This window comes from Sander lucioperca, chromosome 24, assembly GCF_008315115.2.
Source record: "Sander lucioperca isolate FBNREF2018 chromosome 24, SLUC_FBN_1.2, whole genome shotgun sequence".
Classification (NCBI taxonomy): domain Eukaryota; kingdom Metazoa; phylum Chordata; class Actinopteri; order Perciformes; family Percidae; genus Sander; species Sander lucioperca.
The window spans coordinates 16,437,663-16,462,902 of record NC_050196.1 but is presented as its reverse complement, the minus strand read 5'-3'; the positions used below and the strand labels follow the sequence as shown (position 1 = coordinate 16,462,902).

At 42.8% G+C, this 25,240-nt stretch overlaps 2 protein-coding genes across 5 annotated transcripts in view; both read right to left on the bottom strand.

Moving 5' to 3' along the window:
- Positions 1-131: 131 nt before the first annotated feature.
- LOC116044849 (zinc finger protein 513-like) lies at positions 132-8,672 on the bottom strand. 3 transcript variants are annotated; one of them, XM_031292398.2, is made up of 7 exons: positions 8,519-8,672; positions 7,994-8,241; positions 5,290-5,412; positions 4,240-4,374; positions 3,508-4,005; positions 2,219-2,412; positions 132-942 (listed from the first exon to the last, which is right to left on the bottom strand). In XM_031292398.2, exons 2-7 carry the CDS (start codon positions 8,031-8,033, stop codon positions 328-330), a joined length of 1,605 nt encoding a protein of 534 aa, XP_031148258.1. In that variant the 5' UTR covers positions 8,034-8,241; positions 8,519-8,672; the 3' UTR covers positions 132-327. The 3 variants fall into 3 exon arrangements, with proteins under 3 accessions (XP_031148258.1, XP_035854542.1, XP_031148259.1); XM_035998649.1 differs by having other exon boundaries at positions 8,365-8,668; XM_031292399.2 differs by having other exon boundaries at positions 8,607-8,652.
- A 9,475-nt stretch (positions 8,673-18,147) lies between these two features.
- dusp27 (dual specificity phosphatase 27) overlaps positions 18,148-25,240 on the bottom strand; it is an 8,881-nt gene continuing 1,788 nt past the window's right edge. For both annotated transcript variants that reach the window (XM_031292388.1, XM_031292389.2), the window contains exons 4-6: positions 22,890-23,121; positions 21,859-22,076; positions 18,148-21,033 (exon numbers count right to left, since the gene is read on the bottom strand). In XM_031292388.1, the coding sequence (XP_031148248.1) occupies positions 18,269-21,033; positions 21,859-22,076; positions 22,890-23,121 (3,215 nt within the window). In that variant the 3' untranslated portion in view covers positions 18,148-18,268. The remainder of the gene's footprint in view (positions 21,034-21,858; positions 22,077-22,889; positions 23,122-25,240) is intronic.

The following is a 25,240-nucleotide window of genomic DNA, read 5'->3' as shown; positions in this document are numbered from 1 at the left end:
GTGTATGTATGTATGTATGTATGTATGTATGTATGTATGTATGTATGTATGTATGTATATATATATATATATATATATATATATATATATATATATATATATATATATATATATATATATATATATATATATATATATATATATATATATATATGCAGCACGCATGCACACACCCCTTTATAAAGTCAGTGCAGCTATACAGTCTGTCAAAAGGCACCTGAGTTAAGCTCCAACCTGAGCTGGAGGTTTACCAGTGTATACAACTCACATTCTCAATCCCCCACACAAACACACTCTCAATCACACACACACACACACACACACACTCTAACATTGTTCCTGTTCCTGTCCCTGACTCTCCTGAGTGTCTTTGCCCCAGCTGAGGCCGTTGATGGGTGCGTGTTTGTCCCAGCTGTCCGTGTTGTGCCCGTGTTTCCTCTGGTGGCGTTTGTAGTTGTCCCAGTGGCCCGTGGTGTAGTCGCACTCGGCGCAGGCGTACGGCTTCTCTCCCGTGTGCCGCAGCATGTGCCTCTTCAGGTTCATGCTCTGGTTGCAGGAGTAGCCGCAGACGCCGCAGTGGAACGGCTTGGCGCCCGAGTGGATGCGCTCGTGTCGCCGCAAGTTGGCAAGGTTTCCGCAGGCGTAGCTGCACGACGGACACTGGTAGGGCTTCTCACCCGTGTGCACGCGCAGGTGGCGTTTGAGGTTGTCGAGGTGCGAGGAGGTGTAGGGGCAGTGCGGGCAGCGGTGTGGTTTCTCCTCAGAGTGGGTGTGGGCGTGGCGGGCCAGGTGGTTTGGGTAGTGGGACAGGAAGGGGCAGTGAGGGCAGCGGTACAGCTTGGTACCATGCTGACCCCGCCGGGGTCCCCGAGACACGGCCGGGCTGCAGGGAGTCCCGGATCCATCTTTGGACAGCAGGTCCAACGAGCAACGACGACACACCTAAAAAATAAATACAGAGCACACGGTCAAATGTGTCATTTCTGCTGAGGATTGTCAAAATTGGCCCATAATGACGTTCGAATAATCCTTGTAAATAAAAAAACAAAAGGTTTGTATTATATATATATTAGAATATCATAACTGGAGACGTAAATACTTGTGTAGGTGTATTTATAATACATACCTACACATTACAAAATAAACTAATAAAATAATGTCATATTTCACATACATACATACATACATACATACATACATACATCACACACAGTATCTCACAAAAGTGAGTACACCGCTCACATTTTAGTAAATACTTCATTATATCTTTTAATGGGACAACACTGAAGAAATTACACTTTGCTACAATGTAAAGTATTAAGTGTACAGCTTGTATAACAGTGTAAATGTGCTGTCCCCTCAAAATAACTCAACACACAGCCATTAATGTCTAAACCGCTGGCAACAAAAGTCAGTACACCCCTATGTTAAATTCCCATAGAGGCAGGCAGACTTTTATTTTTTCATGGATCCAGGATACTATGCATCCTGATAAAGTTCCCTTGACCTTTGTAATTAAAATAGCCCCACATCATCACATCCCCTTCACCATACCTAGATGTTGGCATGGTTTTATGTCAGTTAGCCTAATAGCTGGTTTGATTTGCATTGAGAGATGATTTTAGGGAAAGTACCCCATGCCAATCTCTGCAGGGGACAGCACATTTACACTGTTATACAAGCTGTACACTTCATACTTTACATTGTAGCAAAGTGTAATTTCTTCAGTGTTGTCCCATTAAAAGATATAATGAAATATTTACTAAAATGTGAGAGGTGTACTCACTTTTGTGAGATTCTGTGTGTGTGTGTGTGTATGTATGTATGTATGTATGTATGTATGTATATATATATATATATATATATATATATACACACACACACACACACACACACACACACACACTCCGTATAACCTAATTTGAACACCGTAGACCTCTCTCCCTGGAGCGTGCAGGAGGCACAGAGCCGTACTTTTGTCATAAACAACCGAGTCAAATAGAAGTTGACAAACTTCCACTGTGATTATCATAAATTGGAAAAGTGTCGGCTGTAATGTGGAAGTTTGTGGTGGTCAGAGTTTCGGTTTGCTTGTCGCTATGGAAACACATTGCACAACCTATTTTTTTTTTCAGCATTAAATTCACAGGAAGAAATCCTTTTTCAACAAGCGATGAGAAAAAACAGAGACAACAAATTAAAGTTTTAGCAATCGTACCTGTCCTCCGTCGCCCTCCACCTCCCCCTGGGCCTTGTCCCCCTCCAGGTCGGCCTCCTCCAGCGTGAGGCCACACATCCGGCAGCACAGGGGGAAGAGGAGGACGGGGAGCGGGGCGGAGGGAGAGCCGAGGCCCCCCAACGTCTGGAGGTAACCTGAGTCCTGGGACACTCGCAGGGTCAGGTCTGACACTACTGCATGGAGAAGAGAGAAAAACATTTATTTATTTAATTTAAAAAAATCAACGAGTCTGGTCTGATCTTACTCTCAAATTCTACTTTGCATACTCTTTCTTTTAACCATGAAGAACATTAGAAAACCTCACTAAGAATAACCCTGAGGTTTTTACTGATAATAACGAACTTATCTTCCATCTCAAGCTTCCTCATTTTACTTCGTCATATATACTCATCTTTAAATATATATATAAAAAATAAAAAATCCCTTCTGGTTCTCATTTCCTGTGATGGTTTGACTTCCTTACTGACACTCTTTAAAGTACTGTTTCTCTGGATAATTATCAGCTAAACTGTAAATATTAAGTGTAAGAAATGGTCTCTGATGCAGCTGAATTCAGCAGAGGTTGATAAGCACTCAACCAGAGAGAACTTCTCTTCCTCCTTTTTTAAACTCTTTCAGTTTTGACTTGTTGGTTCCTCTTTTATGCTCAGTGCTTCCAAAATGAAAATGTTCCCCTGTAGGCGCAAAGAAGCTAAAGTGTTGAGTGCAGGGACACCCAACATTTACATACCACAGTTCAGGGCAGTTTCTGTCCCCTTATGAGTCTTCAAATCTTTATAATCTGCCCAAACTTGCCTGAAAGCAATTCTTTTCTGGCAAACATTTTTAAATAAAACAAAACCTTGGTGAGCAAAAGCAAATAACTTTACTGCTTTTAATGAGTAAAATCATCCATAGCTTCCCCCAACCAACGAGACATTTAATTTAATTTAATTTAATTTAATAAGGAAAACAAAAAGGCTTTTCTGCTGTGGTAATTACTTAATCAACAATGTGATGCCTAATTAATTATTAAGGACATTTATGAAGCAAAAATGTGAAATATTCTCTGGTTGCAGCTTCTCTACTATTGAGAAGTTGCTGCTTTCCTCTGTCTTGTATCATTATAAATACAGCTGCAAAGATTAATCGATCGGTTGTCAACTATTTAATTAATCGCCAACTATTCTGATAACCAATTAATCGGTTGGAGTAATTTTTTATATAAAAAAAAAACAAGTAAAACTGTGATTGCAGCTTGGTAATGTGGATATTTTCGTGTTTGTTACCTTCTTCAGTTTCAGCGTTTGCCTTTTTCCTCCTCCCTCGTCGTTTCTCCTTCTCCCTCCTCTGTGGTCTCTCCTGCGTGTGCATGCGCTGGTGCCTCCGCAGGTTGCCGAGGGAGCTGCAGGCGTAGCTGCACTGGTGGCAGCGGTACGGCTTCTCCCCGGTGTGGGTGCGGGCGTGGCGCTGCAGGTTGACCAGCTGGGCTGAGGCGTAGGGGCAGACGGGGCAGCGGTACGGCTTCTCGCCGTCGTGGGTCCTCATGTGGCGCTTCAGGTGGTTGGAGTAGCGCGAGGTGAAGGGGCACAGCGAGCACGAGAACAGTTTAGAAGGGATGTCACCTGCCCCGTCTGTCTTACCTGCGCTTCTCCTCTTCCTGTCGGGGTCACCGCTGCTGGTTCCGTCGGCCTCCTCCACCTGAGAGGAGTCGATTGACGCTTCATGCTGGAGGCCTTCCTCACAGGTCAGACAATACAGCTCCGCCCCCAGGTCCAGGCCCACACCTGGAACAAAAATAAATCACAGAGAGGAAGACAGATGTATCTCCTACATTGTTCAATTGCAGAGAATGTTAAATCTTTGTAGAGATCTCAAAATTAACATTGAATAAAACTAATTTTGACCTGACATAGAGGCCAAGATGTCTGAGGACATTTTGACAAAACTTCCCCCTCTACATTTTTGTCTTGGTGGTTTTCTTTGATATATTTTCTAAAAATAAAAACAAAGTGAGTTACCTAGATCTAAACCTGCTCCCAGAGGAGAGTCTCCCAGAAGTTGACCACATCCTTTACAGGAGAGGAAAGCTGGGAAGGTGGAGTCTGTTGGTGTTGAAGGGTCGTCCTCCACACTCAGAGAGAAGACCGTCATACCTGAAGAACACAAGAAATAAAAAAACGTTCATATATGGAAATAAAGGCGCTTTGCTGACACAGATTCAGCGATTTTTCTCATCAAAACTGACAAAACACATTGCTAATGTAGACATATGAAAATTGAAGACAAACAGGGTTAACATTTCAAATAAAACACTTACAGAGCAGGTGTGACAGAAGCCTGGGAGGGATATGAACAGTTTGCTCCTCTTTATTTGTTTAACAAGACATGTCAGCTTTGGCAAGACTCTACAGTTTGCTCACGCCTACAGCTTGAATTCACAATGAGGAACATTGTTATCAAACTATTCTTTTAAAGTCAGGTGTTTTTAGTTTTAAGTCTTACAGCCGTACAGAAAAGTATCTTTCAACCCATTACACCAAGCTTTTATATTGACATTTCCAGCAGGCAAACACTGCCAAAATGTCTCAAAACATTCCAGTATTTGTTATCTACCTAGTCTATATCCTTGACGTTCCACTTTCGGGATTGCTCCACTGTCGCCGGCTCCATTTAGGCCGGATTGGGCTTTCTTCGTGTTGGAATTTTATCTGGTCGATAAATAAGGACTATGGTTAACTGCTCCTCAGATCTCTGCAGGGTAAATCCAGACAGCTAGCTAGATTATCTGTCCAATCTGAGTTTTCTGTTGCACGACTAAAACTACTTTTGAACGTACACATGTTCCACCAAAACAAGTTCCTTCTCGAGGCTATTTAGCAGAGGCACCGTGGCTCCGTCCGGCGCTTAGCACCACCCAAGATGATTGTGATTGGTTTAAAGAAATGCCAATAAACCACAGCACGTTGTTCTCCCATCCCTGAATGCTGTGGGACTAGCCAGACCCTCCTCCAGCGCTCTTTGGAGGAGATCTGCTACCTAATGTACGATCCAATGTGTGTGTGACTGACCGGACTCTCTATCCAGCCCCATGATCTCTGAGTCTCCAAACTCCAGCTCTCCGCTCAGCAGGAAGTCGCTCTCCAGAACCAGGCAGCCCGGCTCACACACCACCGCCCCGTCCTCCGACTCCACTGAACACAATCACAAATATTTCTCATCATTACTCATTTAAAACATACTTCCAAACACTTTAACTAAGCAGTAAATACAAACCGAGCAGGTTGAGAGGTTTTGGTGTCTGCTTTACTATTTAACGCCCTAAAACATATTTAATCACAGTTTTTGTTAAAATTGTTTATATTAGCACCGCATAAAGACATTGAACATGCCGTCTATTTTGAATGCACATGCAACTGCTTTACAAAACACATTTTTATTTCCTGTAAACTGAAAGGAGATTTATATACTGCAGGTATTGCACAGAAAGATGTTTCAGATTCCTTACAAATGTTTTAACCAAAGCAGAGGCAGCGAGAGAGTAAAGTGGGGAGAAAACAACAGACAAGTAGAGGAAATCAGTGAGGATGAGATAAATGCTGAGGAGGAAGAGTTGGAAGGTGAGGAATGAGGCAGAGGGAGCCAGGAAAAGGAAGAGGAAGAAGGGATAAGATACAGAACAAAGAACTGCTGATCCATGGCGTTTTCATACACTTAAATGTTTTATAGAGTTCATGGTTTAGACACTTTTTGCCAATTAGTTTTGTTTATGACTAGTGATATTGTAGTGATGAAAACATCAACAACAAACATGGCTGAAGCAGGGGTCTAAAAAACCCTTCAACCTTGGGGCTGCATCTGACAAAGTTAGTAACTTTCTGAAGCCCATCATGCCCACTTTATGGAGTGATTGGTCAGATGTTTAGAGGCGCAAATGTCGTCTCTCTCAAGCGCTTGTTTTCCATTCTGCGCACAACTACTTCTGTCACTTTCTGCATGTATAAACTCTTGCAACACAATGATTGCATTTGAAAAAAGACTGCATTGTTATCCCCATTTATATGATTCATTATGTCTCCCTCCTCTCCATGATGGCAGTGAAAAATAATACTTTGTTTTGTTTGTTTCAAAGCCAACATTTACTCATTTCAACTGAGTGATACAAGATGCTGCTTCTTGAAATGTTTTGTGTCCAAACTATTGATATAGTCCAGTGTTTAACTGTGAAAACTTTACGTATCCTGACAACGCTACTTAGTATTAGTTTTAGCCAGACTTTGAATAAAACTACGGTCACTGTCTGAAGTCTTTTTTATTTAGAAGCCTGGTTAGATATTGTATACGTGGTCAAGAAATTGCCGTTCAGGAAAACAATAACTGAGGAAAGCAAGTTTCTCTAATCCTGATCTCTGATTTCATATACCTGATGTTTAGGAAAACTTCTGCCTGAGCTGGTTAGTTAAGTGCATGTTAACACACAGGTGATTTATAGGAAAGGCGTTGCTGAGACACCATGACAAGAAACCCTGAGTTCAGACAATGGAGACCAAATTCAAAGAGAAAAACAAGATTATCCAGCCAGAGTAGCATTTTTCTAGACAAACCAGGTGATGTGGGGGTGCACATGTAAAAAAAAAGAAGGGAATGATAGAGAGAAGTCAAACAGGAAGTGATGAAAGAAAGAAAGGAAGAGGAGAGGAGGGAGAACAGGGAGGTCAGGTAAGGGCCTGCGAAGAGGAAGCGGAGACAGGAAGCAGAGAGGAGGAAGAGAGGAAGTCCAACTGAGCCAAAACATTCAGGATGAGATAACACACACAAACACATCTACTCAAAAAAAGGACAACATTTTATGCAAAAGCATTTAGAGCAATGGGAGCCGGACCCTCTTGTGGGCATCTGGAGTCCACCACCGTATATACCGTACTGGCTTGGGCTTGAGCTGTGGGAGATCCTCCCACCTGGAGAAGCTTTGAGTCAAGAATGCAGGATTGTATTTTGATCGTGATTTCGGCTCCAAACGATCACAAAAACAATGTAATCGAAAAAAAAAAAATTTCACATTTAAAGTAAACTCTTATTTTGTCTTGTGTTCTGAAAGACATGCGCACTTTCGCCCCTCCCGAACGCTAAACTCACTCAGCCAACATTTGAATATATATTTTGTGTTATTGATTTTAAGGGGAAAAGTATTAAGGGGATTTTCACAGTTCAAGGTGTTTTCACTGTTGATTTGTTTCACTGTTTTTTTAAGTTCAATAAATGCAACATCTTTCCAGAAGTCATGGGTAATCGTGTTAAATAATCGTGATTTCAATACTGACCAAAATAATTGTGATTATGACTTTTTCCCATAATCAAGCAGCCCTATTTGTTGTTATTTCTCTCTCTCTGGTTTGTGCTCGTTTCCAACCCTGATCCTTGCTTTGCAGCTACCTCGCCATAGATCTGCCAAATAATTATAAATGCATGTTCTTTTATGCCGCTTTAATGATGTTGAAAGAAAATGGAATAGATAAAAATATATAGAATAAAAGGACAACATCTTTTTAACAGTCTTCCTCTCTGTCAATCACCAGTTAGGTAACGTTTACGCTTTCCTGGGCTACACTTTGACTCTAAACTTTGAAGAACAAAAAGCATAGGTATATAAAAGCTGATTTTACATGGACAAAGAACACCAAAGAGCCACTTCCTTAAAATGTGGTTGGTTATAAAGAGAAAGGCAGCTCATTAGCCAGGAGACTCAAACAGCTGGAGGACAGCAGTTAAACTCACACTTCACCGGCTGGGGGTTGGATTGTTTTCTCCGCGGCATCTTCGCCTCTTGTTGTCCCGGATCCTGCTCTGGTTGTGGGGCGACACCACACACACAGTGGGCTCAAGTCCGTCCGTCCGTCAGCCAGCCAAGCAGCCAGCTAACTGCATGTCATCATCATCATCATCACCTCCTTCCTCTTCCTCTTCCTCCAACGGACAGTAACGTTAGCAGCGGCGGTGTCATCACTACCAACTAACGTTACTGCCTGTAACGACACCAGCACCGATTAGAAAACGGCTTCTTAAATCCAATACATTTCAAAATACATGTATTCCCTGCTGCAATGTAATGCTAAAGTAACATTAAACACAAGTCTGCCACTTCAAACCTAACATTGTGAGTCAGTATTTGTTATTGTTGTGCAGTAAATAGACGGAGCCATTTTGTTAGCCACCTAGCTAGCTATTCAAAATAAAACCGTTTAAACTACAAACTTAGAATAAAAATTGCACTCGTAAATATCACTGCGCTGATAAACACACCTGTGATAAAGTCCGCAAATATACTGTCGTCGACAAAATGTCGCTAACTGTTTAAAAAAATGTGTCTTTTGTTGCCAAACAAACGCACACGCCACAGCGGACATACGCCGGGTACGGGCTCCAGGTGACGTCAGCGAAAGGAGCAGAGGATTGTGGGTTTTGTAGTCCTTAAATTGAGTCTCTTGTCAATAACAAGACATGTCATGACAGCGATTTGAGTAAAATACCTTTTGCAGTTAGCTTTGTTTATTTAATGTAAGATGCGTATAATGAATGTCACTGTATGTGTATAAACTGTTGGGGATTTTAATTTATAACAAACATTACATCTGATAAACTCTTCATATGTTTTGTGTGCAAAAATCTTAATTTGTAAAGTAACTAAAGATGTCAGATAAATGTAGTGGAGTAGAGAAAGTGGCATGAAAAGAAAACACTACCTCTTTCTCCACTTCCCCCTCTACCTCCTTCTTCCTCTTGCTCTCTTTGAGTCGACTTTGCTTTATCCTTTTCCTCCACATTTTCTTTTTCTATCTTGGCCTCTTTTCTTGCTTTTTCTCTACCTCTTTTTCTAACACCTGCTCTTCCCCTCTTCTATCATCTTTTCTCTTAACTTCTCTACATTTCCCTTCACTTTCTCGTCATTTCTGCCCTAATCCTCCTAATTAATTACTGCCTTAATCTTCGTTTTCTCTCTCACAAACCTTCTTTTCAATCTTAATATCTTTCTCTAAACATCTCGTGATGAACACAGACCAACATCTTTTAACTCTTATTAGTGTGCAAAATAACATACACAAAACCAAAATCTGTATGAGGATTAAATTCATTTAACATCATTAAATTCCATAATAAATATAATACAATAGTGATTATTAGACTGTGAAGTTTACATTAACCATAAAACAGATCAGTCAACTATACATTTAGAGTACACAAGAGTATCACTTTGTTTATTTTCTAGCACGTAACAGATATATGAAGTTTTAATGATATTTTTCCTCTTTAATTAAATGATCTCTGTTATGATTCTTTCTAAATGTATACAGAATCATATCATCTACGTCATCATCAGATGTGTCTGGTTCGATGTCTGTTAATGAAAATATCACTAGTGAAACATAAGAAAATATAAAATTGATTTGAGACCAGTTTTAAACATTTTTATTGTCTGGTATCACATCCTCAAATATGGTCTGCTGGTAGACTTAACTCTGTAAAATGTGGTGTGAACAAGCAGCTACAACAATAGAAGTGATTTAATTCTGCTGGATGACACTTTGATGACACACATTTTCGTTAACTGAGAGGTTAAACCTGTGGCTTTAAGGTGCTACACAATCAATTAAGATGTATTTAATGCCTTTCACTCACAAAATTGGAAAAGTTATATTTCAATATGGCGTGCCTCTATCCTGAGCCCACTACTTTTCTCTTTGTGTTACCACAAGCTGTTCTCATGAACCATTCGTACATATCGCTACGAAAAATTAATGCACTGTAATTCCTATGTTTTCCACATATTTATTGCCGTCAGCACCACAGTGACTTGTGAGTGAGTGAGGATGTTGGGGAGGATGGGTGGGTCCTAAAACCTAGGGTTCAACCCGGGGAGCAGAGTCCATGTCCTGCAGAAAACACTTTCACCCGTGAAACACGTGTGCATGTCCCAGGAGTACTACTAAACACAATCTTTTACCTAAACTTAACTGTCGTCGCTGCATAACGCTCACTTTTTGTGGGCTAAACTCAACTGCCACAGCCCTGTAATGACCGACAGCTCATGGTGCTCTCTACCCGGCTTAAAGTCACTTTTTGTCGACTAAACTCAACTGCATCGGGTCCTGAAACGATACCGGGCTCCCAGTAACGTTTTCTCGGCTAAATGTAACTGTGAGGACCGCCTGCTGAACTCAACTTTCCTGTGACTGGTCGTCACGTGACCAGCCGGCAGTCGCCTATTTTGTATGATGTCATAGGAATTTTTGTACATAACTTTTCGTACAATATACGTTCGTTCATGAGAACGCGTTGGTTACCACCATAGACTGTATATATTAAATAAAATAATATATACAGTCTATGGTTACCACTAGGTGTCGTCATCCTCAAGCACAAGAACACAAAAAGCCATGAGAACTAAACCCTTTGACAATATTTAGGGTTGGTTTGATCATGAGGCCATCATGGCCTCAAACTCATCAATCCTCTGCCGGGTGTTTCCTCTACGGATCCTTCTGTAGGACACAGTTTTGTACATTGTCTTGCGACTACCGTTCTTCTTGTCGTCCGCTGCGTCCGCCTCGCCGTTCACATTGATTTTACCTCCTTCCTCTTTGTCTCCTTTGTCCTCCTTCACGTCCATCGCAGGGCTTCCTGTGCTGGATGAGTTTGGGGTCGGACTGAGCTCTTTGCTTTCTCGTCCAGCCGTTAACGATGACTCAGCAGCTGCATCCATCAACGACATTTCTTTCTGCTCCAGCCTGCAACCTGATACAGTGGAAAATATTATCTGTCTATTTTGTTTAATTAAAATACTCTTTAAAGGTTAAAGTATGATATGAAGTGATTTAATTGGCTCTGTGGAGCTTTTTCATTATCATTTGCTTTTGGCAATAGAGTGAGTGTCATCTTTGTGGAATTTTAATTGGATTTTAATGAATGAATTAACTGTCTGACCTGAATCTCCACTGTGAATAATTGTGTTTCCAGCCAATCATAGCTGCAGTTATGTAAGACCCTTTGTATACCGCAAACTCTAATTCAAAATTCAACCTTTCAGCTAGATATTTAAACACTTACAGCCACTAATTACTTAAAGTTTAGGAGTTAAAACAAGTGAAAGCATTTAAATTACTTTTGTTGGCTATTCTGCCTATTTGTGTTGCCTTTTATACACTTAATTTGTTTTCATCTTGTACTTTTCAACCAAAGAAAACTGATCTAAAAATGATATTTTTCACAGATCATTTAAATGTATTTGAATCAACTCATCTTTCTCATTAACTCAATTTAAATATTGTCAGTTTCAAGTCAGATCAACTTAATTTTATCACGTTTATATTCGTGATATATATATATTATATTATATATTTATATAAGTTAAGCTTATTTAAAATATTAAGGCAGCCTGTTGAAACAATTTAAAGCTAAAACCCTAAGCTAAGATGTTCATGAAACCAAACCCCATCAAGTCTTACGGATCCCTACTCTGAGAGTCTAGATTACCTGTCCGTACTTCAGCTGTAATATCTCGGCTGTCGTCGTCAGCTGCTGTTTCCGCTCGATGTCCTCCAGAACAGGATGTCAGCGACGGCGTTTCAAGTCGCTCTTGCTCCTCCAAACTCTGTATTTCCTCCTCGCTCAGATTCAGACGAGCGTCGACACAAGTGTGCAGACTCGAGTCTGTTACAGGAGCAGTTTGTGTCAGAGAAGCTCCCTCCGTCTCCGGCTCTTTGTGGTGGCTCGGCCATGTGGGATAAATGTCCCTGTTGTGTTTGTTGGCAGCGCCCGAGCCTTTCTCTTCTTCCGTCAGGTCTCTGGGAGCTTCATTTCCTGTTTCTGCACCAGCATGACTCAGCGTTTCAGCACATTGTAGAGCTGATGGAGCTGATGGAGCTGATGGAGATGATGGAGATGATGGAGATGATGGAGATGATGGATATGATGGAGATGATGGAGCTGATGGAGATGATGGAGTAAATGGAGCTGATGGAGATGATGGTGCTGATAGAGTAAATGGAGCTGATGGAGATGATGGTGCTGATGGAGTAAATGGAGCTGATGGAGATGATGGAGATGATGGAGCTGATGGAGATGATGGAGTAAATGGAGCTGATGGAGATGATGGAGATGATGGAGATGATGGAGATGATGGAGATGATGAAGATGATGGAGATGATGGAGTAAATGGAGCTGATGGAGATGATGGAGATGATGGAGCTGATGAAGATGATGGAGCTGATGGAGATGATGGAGATGATGGAGATGATGGAGCTGATGAAGATGATGAAGATGATGGAGATGATGGAGTAAATGGAGCTGATGGAGATGATGGAGCTGATGAAGATGATGGAGCTGATGAAGATGATGGAGATGATGGAGATGATGGAGTAAATGGTTTATAGGAATCTGATCCATCGAGCTGGTTGGCTGGCTCTACCTCATTCTCTCCTTCTCCCTCCATCTCTTTTTCTTTTTCTACTTTCTCTACTTCTCTCTCTCCGTTTTCCTCCATCTTGTTGTCTTTTCCAACAATCTGTTCTCTCTCTTCTTTTTCCTCCATCTCCTCTTCTTTTCCATCAACCTTTTCTTCATCTTTCTCTCCCTCCTTTTCTCCTGTATCCTCCATCTCGTTTTCTTTCTCTCCCTCCTTTTCTCCTGTATCCTCCATCTCGTTTTCTTTCTCTCCCTCCTTTTCTACTGTATCCTCCATCTCTTCTTCTTTCTCTCTCTCCTTTTCTCCTGTATCCTCCATCTCTTTTTCTTTCTCTCTTTCCTTTTCTCCTGTATCTTCCATCTCTTTTTCTTTCTCTCTTTCCTTTTCTCCTGTATCCTCCATCTCTTTTTCTTTCTCTCTTTCCTTTTCTCCTGTATCCTCCATCTCTCTTTCTTTCTCTCCCTCCTTTTCTCCTGTATCCTCCATCTCTTTTTCTTTCTCTCTTTCCTTTTCTCCTGTATCCTCCATCTCTTCTTCTTTCTCTCTTTCTTTCTCTCTCTCCTTTTCTCCTGTATCCTCCATCTCTTTTTCTTTCTCTCTTTCCTTTTCTCCTGTATCCTCCATCTCTTCTTCTTTCTCTCTTTCTTTCTCTCTCTCCTTTTCTCCTGTATCCTCCATCTCTTTTTCTTTCTCTCCCTCCTTTTCTCCTGTATACTCCATCTCTTCTTCTTTCTCTCTTTCTTTCTCTCTCTCCTTTTCTCCTGTATCCTCCATCTCTTCTTCTTTCTCTCTCTCCTTTTCTCCTGTATCCTCCATCTCTTTTTCTTTCTCTCCCTCCTTTTCTCCTGTATCCTCCATCTCTTCTTCTTTCTCTCTTTCTTTCTCTCTCTCCTTTTCTCCTGTATCCTCCATCTCTTTTTCTTTCTCTCCCTCCTTTTCTCCTGTATCCTCCATCTCTTCTTCTTTCTCTCTTTCTTTCTCTCTCTCCTTTTCTCCTGTATCCTCCATCTCTTCTTCTTTCTCTCCCTCCTTTTCTCCTGTATCCTCCATCTCTTCTTCTTTTTCAGCATCTTGTCCTTCATCTCCTTTTATCTCTGTCACGCTGTCTTGTTCTTTTCTTTCTTTCTCTACCTCTTCTTTCTCCCTCTCTTTCTCTGCTTGGTCATCCTCTCTTCCCTCCTCCGTAACTGATGGAGCTGATGGAGATGATGAAGATGATGGAGATGATGGAGATGATGGAGATGATGGAGATGATGGAGCTGATGAAGATGATGGAGCTGATGAAGATGATGGAGTAAATGGAGCTGATGGAGCTGATGAAGATGATGGAGATGATGGAGATGATGGAGATGATGGAGCTGATGAAGATGATGGAGATGATGGAGATGATGGAGCTGATGAAGATGATGGAGATGATGGAGATGATGGAGATGATGGAGCTGATGGAGATGATGGAGATGATGGAGTAAATGGAGCTGATGGAGCTGATGAAGATGATGGAGATGATGGAGATGATGGAGCTGATGAAGATGATGGAGATGATGGAGATGATGGAGATGATGGAGTAAATGGAGCTGATGGAGCTGATGAAGATGATGGAGATGATGGAGCTGATGAAGATGATGGAGATGATGGAGATGATGGAGATGATGGAGTAAATGGAGCTGATGGAGCTGATGAAGATGATGGAGATGATGGAGATGATGGAGATGATGGAGCTGATGAAGATGATGGAGATGATGGAGATGATGGAGATGATGGAGATGATGGAGCTGATGAAGATGATGGAGATGATGGAGATGATGGAGATGATGGAGATGATGGAGATGATGAAGATGATGGAGATGATGGAGATGATGGAGATGATGGAGTAAATGGTTTACAGGAATCTGATCCATCGAGCTGGTTGGCTGGCTCTACCTCATTCTCTCCTTCTCCCTCCATCTCTTTTTCTTTTCCAACAATCAGTTGTTCTTTTTCTACTTTCTCTACTTCTCTCGCTCCGTTTTCCTCCATCTTGTTTTCTTTTCCAACAATCAGTTCTCTCTCTTCTTTTTCCTCCATCTCCTCTTCTTTTCCATCAACCTTTTCTTCTTCTTTCTCTCTCTCCTTTTCTCCTGTATCCTCCATCTCTTCTTCTTTCTCTCTCTCCTTTTCTCCTGTATCCTCCATCTCTTCTTCTTTCTCTCTCTCCTTTTCTCCTGTATCCTCCATCTCTTTTTCTTTCTCTCTCTCCTTTTCTCCTGTATCCTCCATCTCTTCTTCTTTCTCTCCCTCCTTTTCTCCTGTATCCTCCATCTCTTCTTCTTTCTCTCCCTCCTTTTCTCCTGTATCCTCCATCTCTTCTTCTTTCTCTCTCTCCTTTTCTCCTGTATCCTCCATCTTTTTTTCTTTCTCTCCCTCCTTTTCTCCTGTATCCTCCATCTCTTCTTCTTTCTCTCTCTCCTTTTCTCCTGTATCCTCCATCTCTTCTTCTTTCTCTCTTTCTTTCTCTCTCTCCTTTTCTCCTGTATCCTCCATCTCTTCTTCTTTCTCTCTTTCTTTCTCTTCCTCCTTTTCTCCTGTATCCTTCATCTCTTCTTCTTTCTCTCTCTCCTTTTCTCCTGTATCCTCCATCTCTTCTTCTTTTTCAGCATCTCCTTTTATCTCTGTCACGCTGTCTTGTTCTTTTCTTTCTTTCTCTACCTCTTCTTTCTCCCTCTCTTTCTCTGCTCGGTCCTCCTCTCTTCCCTCCTCCGTAACCTCCTTTACTTCTTTTCCCTCCATCTCTTCTTCCCTCTGTTCTTCCTCCCTCTGTTCTTCAACCTCGTCTTCATCCCTCTCTTTTTCTGCTCTTCCATCCCTACTTCCATCCTTCATAACCAACTTTTCTTCTTCCTTCATCTTTAACTCTTTCTCTCCATCTTTTGCTTCCTCATACTCCTCTCCTTCCTTTATATCCCTTTGTTCTTTTCTTTTATCCTCTATCTCTTCTTTCTCTGCTTGGTCATCCTCTCTTCCCTCCTCTTTAACCTTCTTATCTTCTTTTTCTTTTGCTTCCTCCTCTTCTTCTTGTTCTTGTCTTTCTTCGTCTACCTCTTCTTCCTCCTTTTCTTTCTCTTCTTTGTCTTTTATAAGCTCATTTTCTTCTTCTCCCACTACGTTTCTATCCTCTTCTTCATCCTGTCTTTCTGTCTCTTTATCCTCCTCCTCCTTTCTTTCTTCCTCTTGCTCTCTTTGAGTCTTTGCTTCATCCTTTTCCTCCACTATTTCTATCTTTGCCTCTTTTTGCTCGTCCTCTACCTCTTTTTCTAACACCTGCTCTTCCCCTCTTCCATCTATCTTTTCTTCTTGCTTCTCTACATTTTCCTCCCCTTTCTCATCCTCTACCTCTTTTCCTTTCTCCGTCATTTCATCTTCGTTTTCTCTCTCACAAACCTCTCCTTCCTTCTTTTCAGTCTCAATATCTTGCTCTACACCTCCTCCACGTACCTCTTTTTCTTCCCCCACTTCCTCCTCCACCTTTTCTATCCCTTCATCCTCCTCTTCTCTTACTTCTACCTGCTTTTCTTTCTCTACTTCAACATTTCCATCATCTTTGGCACCTTCTTTCTCTTTTTCTCCTCGTTGAAAATCTTCGTCTTTGCTCTCATTTGTATCTCTCCGGTCTTCAACCTGTTGCTCTCCTCCATCCTTCACCTTCTCCTCTTTGTCTTCCTCCATCATCACTTCATCCTCTACCTTTCTGTCTCCTGCTTGTCGAGCACCCTCCTCCTCTCCTGAAGCGGTCCCGTCAGTGTTGTCCTCCTCTCTGTTGTCTTCAGAGAGCATCATGTCCTCCAAAGACAGAATATCTCCAAACAGGCCGACTGCCTGAATGAGCCAAGACACTATGGAGTTTTCCTCCAGGTCCAGACTGTCTGCAGACGTCCACCAGCTCGCCATGATGCAGGACAGCAGGGAAACCAGCTGCTCAGTTTGAGCAAACAGAGTGAGAGAAATAAACCTGCATTTGTCCCACAGCACTTGTTATGAAAGCTCACAAAGGATTTCATTAATGCTGAATGGTAGAAACACATAATTTCTCAATCTGGTGACGTGAAGGCCATGTATTAGGCCCCAGGTTTGTAATACTTTAATCTTTAAGGTATGATCTCTCGCTCTCTTGCTGCTTTACTTCTTAAAAATAACCACCATGCAAACATTTCATATTGTACTGGTGGAAGAAATACTTATTTAAAGTTAAAGCACCAACATCACAATGTTAACTACTCAGTTGCAACTGAAAGTCCTGCATTTGAATTTGAGCAAAAGTACAGGTATATAAAAAGAAAAGAATAAAAGATCAACATTCCCAGTGATTTATCCGACTGTGGCATGTAGGCTTCACAATAATCTGTAATGAGTGTTACAGTCTCACGTGTGCTTGCATTATGTCACCATTTCTTCAAAATGTTTACAAAAACCCATAATCATTTGAATATTCCTCTAAATGATAAAGAGCTATTTAGTTAATAAATATCAGTCAATCACCTTAAATCTCTCCAAAGATATCAAAAGCACTTCTCCAAAAGTCCCGTAGATGGTGGTCTAACATTATTATTATTATTACAGCTCGTAGATTAGATTTCAGCACCATGCAGAGTCATGAGCATGTTCAGCAGGCCAAAAATAGCTTTCATAATAACCAAAAGTTAGCAGAATTAGGAGTCATCTTTCCAGCAAAAGATCCACTTGTTTTTTTAAGCAAGAAGGCAAGAAAGAAAGAAAGAAGGCAGGAAAGAAAGAAGGTAGAAAAGGCTAGAAATAAAGAAAAAAAGAAGGCAAGAAAGAAAGAAAGGAAGAAAGAAAGAAGGCAGGAAAGAAAGAAAAAGATACCAAGCAATTGGAGTCAAATTGTCCAAAAAGGACACAAATATAAAAAGCTCTTCCCTACAGAGCCGTTTGTTGAATGTAGAAATATTTTACAGTTTATTAAAAAGTAAGAATACCACTATACATTTGCTGCAGAAAACAATGAAAAATATATAAACTTTCTCCATAAGCAGCATTTCATCTACGTCCATCCTACCATCTAATATAGATATCATCCTAAATTGTAGTAAAATTGTAATTTTTTAAATAATTTTTTAGTTTTTGTACGCTGTGATTTAGTGTTATCACGGTGAGTTGTTTGGTAATGTGGATCCTAATAAATCAAATGTATTAAAATCACGAGTCATCATTTGTCAAAACATTTATTGCAATAATAAAATAACATAACAGTACAAACAGGATTTGATTTGTTTTTCAGGAGTTTCACATCATCTTCAATGAAAATATCAGTTTTACATTCAACGGTGGTGCAACCAAAGCCTTCATTCTGGAGTTAACTAGTTTTATTAGTAACAAGGCTCTAAATATTCATCCTTATAAAGTGTTGATGCATGATGAGAAAGCAAAAGTGCTAATTTTCTCTAGAACAGTAGTGCACTTGTTTTCAATAGATTTGAGGTGTTTTGCAAGATAAAATAAATGTTTTAACCTAAATTCTTCAGATTTAAAGTTCACGATGAGTTTGAACTAGCAGCACACTTAACTCTTATTTCCTAAAACTGCATCAGTAGTTTCCTCTAAGGTTCAGCTCTGCTCTGTGATTTCGCTTCCTGCTGCACCCTCCAAGCGGCGAGCACCTCGTCGTCTTCGGCCTCAGCGGCGGCCCGAGCTCTGGCCCTCTGCCTGGTCTGGGCGATGAAGGTGGCGATGTCGTCCTCCTCCTCCTCGTTGTTGGCTTCCTCCCTCCTACTCCTCGTCACTTCCGTCTCGCTGCTTTCATATCGCGAGCGGTGAGCGAGCTTCCTCTTTGTGTTGAGGTCGTGGTAGCTCTCCGTCCCCTCATCACTCTCTGTGTAAGCGCTGTACGCCCGCCCCGCCCGGCTGTAGCTGTGAGATTGCGGGAAACCGTTGCACGTGTCGTCACTTGACACATCCTCGTGTAACCTTGACCTGTATCTGGAGGCGACGCCATAAGTTTCCTCCTCTTCGTCATCGACAGCATAGGACGCCCTGCGGCTCGAGAAGTCAAATTCGGAAGCGGAGGCATCGAGGTCGTCGTAGGGATCCTCCGATGGGCCGGCGTCGGCTGCCGAGGCCGGCTTCCTCGGGGGAGGCCGGACGCTTGTCAGCCAGTCGTCGATGCTGGTGTTCTTATCTTTCTCCAGCGCAGGGTTGAGATTCAGGCACCCAGAGAGGCCGAAAGTCCTCGCAGGTTTCGGCTTTTTCTTTGTTTCCTCAAGAAACTCCTCCTCCTTCTTCTTCCTCTCCTCCTCCTCGTCTTCATCCTCCTTTGGTTTCTTTTTCTTGTAGAGCGTGCTGCGCTTGTTGTCCTCCAGGATCTTCTTCTTTTCGTAGGAGGCCATCTTGCCCCTCATCTCGGACTTCATCTCCTTGTCCATGGCGTCCAGTTTTCCCATGTCTACCTGGTCCTGGAAGAGGCTGAACAGAGGCACGCTGGTGGTGGTGATCTTGTTTTTCTTGGAGCCCAGAGTGGAGCCGAGCGTGGATCCCAGAGCAGAGCTTCTTCCAGTGAGACCAGAGGCGCTGCTCGACCTGCCAGCTGAGAGGACTGACGCTGCCCTGCCTCGCCCCTGTGACAGAGCGCTGGAATAGGAAGCACCGCTCAACAAGGACGCTTTGTCATCGTCCAGGCCTCGGCCTGACATCAGGCTCGTCGCACCACCAAAGCTAAGCTCCGATCCAGCGCGTGACGGAGGAGGCAGGCTCAACTCGCTTTGCTTCTGCTTGATGGTTTCCGAGACGACATTAGCGATCCAGTTTTGAATGCTGGCCAGATTGACCATGGGTTCCCCTCCGGGGCCCTGCACAGGAGGAACTGGGAGGATCGGAGGAACCAGTGTCATGGGATTCACACACTGTGCTGATCTCAAGCTGCGAGCCTGAGAAACTGAGGATATAACAGACGACCTGCCGCTCAGCATGGACATGTTGTCATCATTGGCGACACTTGGTGGGCCTGTGACGCCGGCGCCAGCCCAGAAAGCGGAGAGAGGGATCGTACCGCCACTGACGCAGCTCTCGTTCTCCCAGCCACATATGGACTGACTCTCTTCTAAGTTCTTCTTCGAGCGCTCCAGGATCTCCTCACGTCTTTGCCTCCGCTTGACCGTCGCAGAGTCCTCACCCCGACTCATCTCCAAGATCTCATCCGTGTTCTCCTCGCCAAGGCGCTTCTGCTGCCTCAGCTTCCACGCCTGGTACGCTGTCAAGTTGACATCTTGGAAGGACGGCGTCTTGGCTTCTCCCTCGCCGTCCCCTTTATCTCCATCTCCTATGGAACTCTTCTCGCCGTCCTCTCGATCTTTCTTGTTCCAGCCAAAGTGGATCCTCTTGACGCGCCAGCGCTCCAGAGCTGTCATCTTCTCCTTGTTCTTCTGGCAGAAGTTGTACATGGAGCTGGTGTCGGAGAGGATGCTCTCCACCTCGTCATCGATCTTCTTCTTCCCGCCTTCAGTGGCGGTGCTCTCGCTGCCTTCGTCATCCTCCTTCTTGCGGTAGCGAGCGGCGGCTTGTTCCTCGATTTCCCTCAGCCGCTGCTTCCAGAGATCGGAGTAACTTGTGCAGCTGGAGGTGGACATCGCGTCTGACTGTGGACGTCTGAGTCGACGCTTCAACCGCTCTTTCACAGCTCGTACGTCTTCGCTGGTGACGCTCTCCACGTCTGCGTCTACACCTTCCTTGGTCTGCTTTCCTCGCCCCTCTGCGAGAGATTCCTCATCCTCGCCGTCGCTGTTCAGCTGCGCCTCCCACCAGTCGTCGTTCTGGTATTTCTCGTTCCTCCGCTGCCACTCGCGGATCATGCTGTCGAGGCCGTCCTCTTCCTCACTGTCCTCTCTGCCCTCCTGCTCAGGTAGTACAATCTCTTCCTGAATGCGGCTCGATCCCTGGCTGTCCGGCCCATTTTGCGCTCCCGTCAATCCGCTCCGGAGCGCTGCAGCCGCTGCAGAGGAGGCAACGCTGCTCATCACGCTCTCTCCATCCTCCTCCTCCTCCATCATGATGGAGTGTGCTTTCACCTCAATCATACTCTGCTCTTCCTCTGTATCAGTATCCTCATCCTCGCCGAAGATGCGAGCGCGTGCGTGTGCATCAATGACGGAGCACTGGCTGAGCGTTTCGTCGTCATCGTCGCGCTCCTCCATCAGGTTCTCGTTGAGATTTCTCAGCTGCTTCAGGAAGCCTTCGTTGGGGTTGATGGCACGCTTCTTCCTCATGGACGTCAACGCCTCCATTATGGTCATGTGCTGGAAGATCATCAGGTAGGACGCCACCAGGACAGCGGCGCGGCTAACGCCCATCATGGAGACCACCAGAACCTTTCCTGCAAGAACACAAAACTGTTGATTACAACCTGACCAATTTATATTTGAGTTTTAAAGGAACACATACGCAGATATTTAGCACGAAGAAGTCAGAGCACACAGTTTTTAATAGTTTTTTTTAAACAACAAAAGTGTGCTTATAACAAAGAAATGTTTAAACATAACTTATACTAACTAAAATAGAAACTACACTAAAATAGGCTTAAATACGGATTTATTCAGACTCTTATTGTGAAAAGCAAAAGTCACAACAGAAGTTGAAAATATAATATATGATTTAAATTTGATCGTATCGTCAGTGCATACATGTAGGAATGAATTAAATATGACAATCTTCTGTAAAAGTCAAAGTTGTGGCGTGTTCAAAGAATTTGATTCCACAGGAAAACGTCTTCAGGCTACACTTGCTGAATGAGCTGCAGCGGCCATGAATAAGAGACAATAAACACTGTGACTGTTACATAATCCTCTTCACAGAGTCACAGATGTTCTCTGTGTGCTCCTGACAACTCTTCTCAGAAACACTGATGCTGTCAAGACGTTCCGGATTATCAGTTAGGGATCTTTTAAGAAATTTGCTTTCGGCCCTATCTGCTGAAAGGGATGTGTTGTGTCCTGTTGAGATACTGTAAAATAAATCAATGAATAAAAACCCATGTGAACTGCAGCGCAGAAACTCCACAGCAATGACGACGAAAGTCAACAGAGTCTTCTTTATTCTGCACCCTATTCTGAAGTCAACAACAACCTGAAATCTGGAGACGGAGGCATTTCTTAGTAGAAATATTACGTGTTCAAAACCTCCTTTTTGTCACATGTCTCACCCTTGTGTGTCAGCAGCGCATCGTCCAAGAACTCGGCGGTGGGCCTGAAGTGTACCGAGATGTCGGCGTCGGGGAAGTCGTCCACCTCGATGCCCATGTACTGGATGTTCATGCCGGCGTAGAAAGTCTCACTCGTGTAGACCCCTGTGCCGTGGGCCGCGTTGAGGATGTGGGTGATGCCCATTCGCTTCAGACGAGCCTTGTTGACCGCAACGGATCTGAAAAAAACAATCCAGTCCTGTCTTATTAGATATGAATTACACATCAAAACGTAATAATGAATGAATAAAAAACTTCACAGAATTAAATTACAATCAAAAATGTTAAGACCATGTTGCTCTGGCTCTTGTTGATGTTTTTCCTGCATAAAAAGGATATTAGAAGGAATCAAATGTGAAAACCAAGCATGGACGTTCATTTTTGAGCATGCACACAGCAGTTGAGGTCCACTTAACTAGCTTGTTCTGAAGCTTTCAACCCAAAAACATGGTCTTCATCAGCTAATAGAGTTTGCTGCGTTGTGTGGAAGTGTAGACGTCCAAACTTTCCATTTTACGTCTTTCAAGAGAGCAAAACAAGTGAGCAAACTCCATCCACTGATGCACGTGTCAAACTCAAGGCCCACGTGCCAAATACAGCCCGCATATCAATTTACGTTCACAATACATTTTGGCCCGCCTAGTTTTTGTCACACGTCATTTCTTTTGACGATTTGTAACATTTTCCGACGTTGTTGTCACTTTTTCCGACGTTTTTGGGTGCTTTTTTTCTATGATGGCTGAGGAACTTTTTCCTGACTTCTTTGGGACTTTATGTCGACCTAACTGTAAGTGAGAAGACTATATGACACTATAAGACAGTCAAAGATATTTCTGGCCCTTGATGTGATTCTTATTTTCGAGTGTGGCCCTTAGTGAAGTTAAGTTTGACACCCCTGATGGCTGAAAGCTGCAGAACAAGCCAGTAAGTGGACATTTAGTTGTTATAAGGCAAGATGCTGTTTGCTTCCTCTGAATATCTGTTGGACTCACTTCTCGGCTATGAAGATGTTGGGCCACACCTCGTCCACGGGGTTGCTGGCAGCCTCCAGGCGGTCCTGCACCATGGCCCTCTGGATGTCCAGCACACATGGGGTGTTGTAGGGGCTGCGGTCGTCTATCATGTCCTTTACCCGGTTGTAGAGGTCTTCCACCATCAGCTGCTCAGCGGATTCCAGCATGGACTCTGAGACGGACTCGGCCCGCACGCTGCGAGGTGGCAGCTCTGAGGAGGAAAGACACGCACAAGATCAACGGTGAAGAATGAATGTGTTGCTATGGCATCAAATAAATAAATGGTTAAAACGCAGGAATAAAAATACAATAAGAACCAGGTGCTCAACTGATTGTTGAGCCCTAGAAGACTTAATATTCACTTGCAAATTCTTAAACATGAAAACAGTTGATTGACAAGAAGAATATAATACTAAAGGTCCAATAAGTAGCTTTGAGATCAGCAGCAGATCTCACCACTTTTCTGAGCAGCTTTAGAACTTCACTTTTGTGTTTTTTTAATGACAAAACCCTCTTAAACCTGCTCAGAAAACTGGAAACAACTGAGTAAACTCCTGCTGAGGGAGAGACACCCCTCATAGCAACCATGCACCGAGCTATTTGAAACATGTTTCTCTGTTCCTGTGCATGAATACTTCATAAAGATGTTGACGTTCAGCTCCCTGTGGCCGGGGAATGAACTCCATCATGTGCTGCACTCTCACTGTCATCCTACAGGACATAGGATATGGGGTGTATTTTAAAACGCACATGTTCCTGATCTCTCTGAATGCTGTAAAGCTACACAAAACAAAATCCTCATTAAAGCATCAGCATCCTCCCTGCAGATGAAACATGCATCGTCCATTAAAGCCGCCACTAGAGTAACGCAGCTGCTCTGAGATGTGTCATATGAGCTAATTTCCTCAATCAGCGCGACTTCTGCTCCTCCTTCTCCGTAATGAGCAGAGGGGATGTAAAGTGGATTCACTGTAATTGAAGAGTGCTTGATCAAATTAGAGTTGTTGAATGTGGACTCAGAAATCATGAATGCTTCCCCTCTCCTGCACATTTTCTCACACAAAGACCTGTATGTGTGATTTAAGCCCCTTCATGTAGAAAGATAAAAACACATGAGCACAAAACAAACTGAAATAAAAAGTCTTTGAATTAGATTTTGAGACAGTGAAGCTCTATAAAACAGGGCCATAACATAAAGTTATATTGCAGGACCTGCAAGTTCCTTCTCTTCTCTGACAGTAATTTGAGGATGTCATCTTTGGTTTTGGGAAACACTGATCCACATTTTTAATTTTTAATTTTCTGACTTTTTAGAGACCAAACAAAAAATGTATTAATCCAGAAAATAATCCAAAGATTGAGAATGAAAAGAAGCCCTACTGATTTGATTCTTCAGTTCAAATAATCGATTAAATTAGCATTATTCTGTGAGTATAGTGACTTATAAACGTTGACTGTAGATCAGCAGTCTTAAGACATCATGTAACATTTTATTAATCTCACTTTGCCAGACCCTCCTCCAAAGCGTGCTGAAGGAGGGTCTGGCTACTCCACATATGGGAGGAAAACACGCTCTGGTTTAATGGCATTTGTTTTCAAGATTTGTTTTGGGCATTTCAGCCTTTAATGGAAAGGACAGCTAGATGTGAAAGGGGCGAGAGAGGGGGAAGACATGCAGGAAATCGTCACAGGTCCGAGTCGAACCCTGGACCTTCTGCATCGAGGAACACACCTCTATATATGTGTGCCTGCTCTACCAACTGAGCTAACCCGGCCACTTAATGGCATTTCTTTAAACCAATCAGAATCGCAATGGGCGATGCTAAACTTCGCACAGAGCCGCTGCAAAATAGTCGTGTGAGAGAAAACTCAGATTGGACAGATAGTCTAGCTAGCTGTCTGAATTTACCCTGCAGAGATCTGAGGAGCAGTTAACCATAGTCCTCACAAACCCACCGAATTTAAAATTCCATCACAAAGAAAGCGGAAGGAAATGGAAAATACATGCATCCGGTGGAATTTCCTGCAGCACCGGAGCAATCCTGGAAGTGGAACGTGAAGGATATAGACTACATTTTATAGACTTCACAACTGATGAATGAAAACTAATAAACTAAATAACTGCACTCCAGAATTCAGTCTCACTTCCTGCAGATAAACACAGAATCAAAGGCAAATATCTCAACAGGAAGGTCAGAACACGAGTTAAAACACCACTAGTCTGGGTCAACGGAAGTACATTTCCAGGATAAAGCCTGACATCTTTGTCCCTCTCCTTCCACTCTCTGCGTGTTGTCGTTCTCAAACTACATCCGCTTCAGGAAACAACC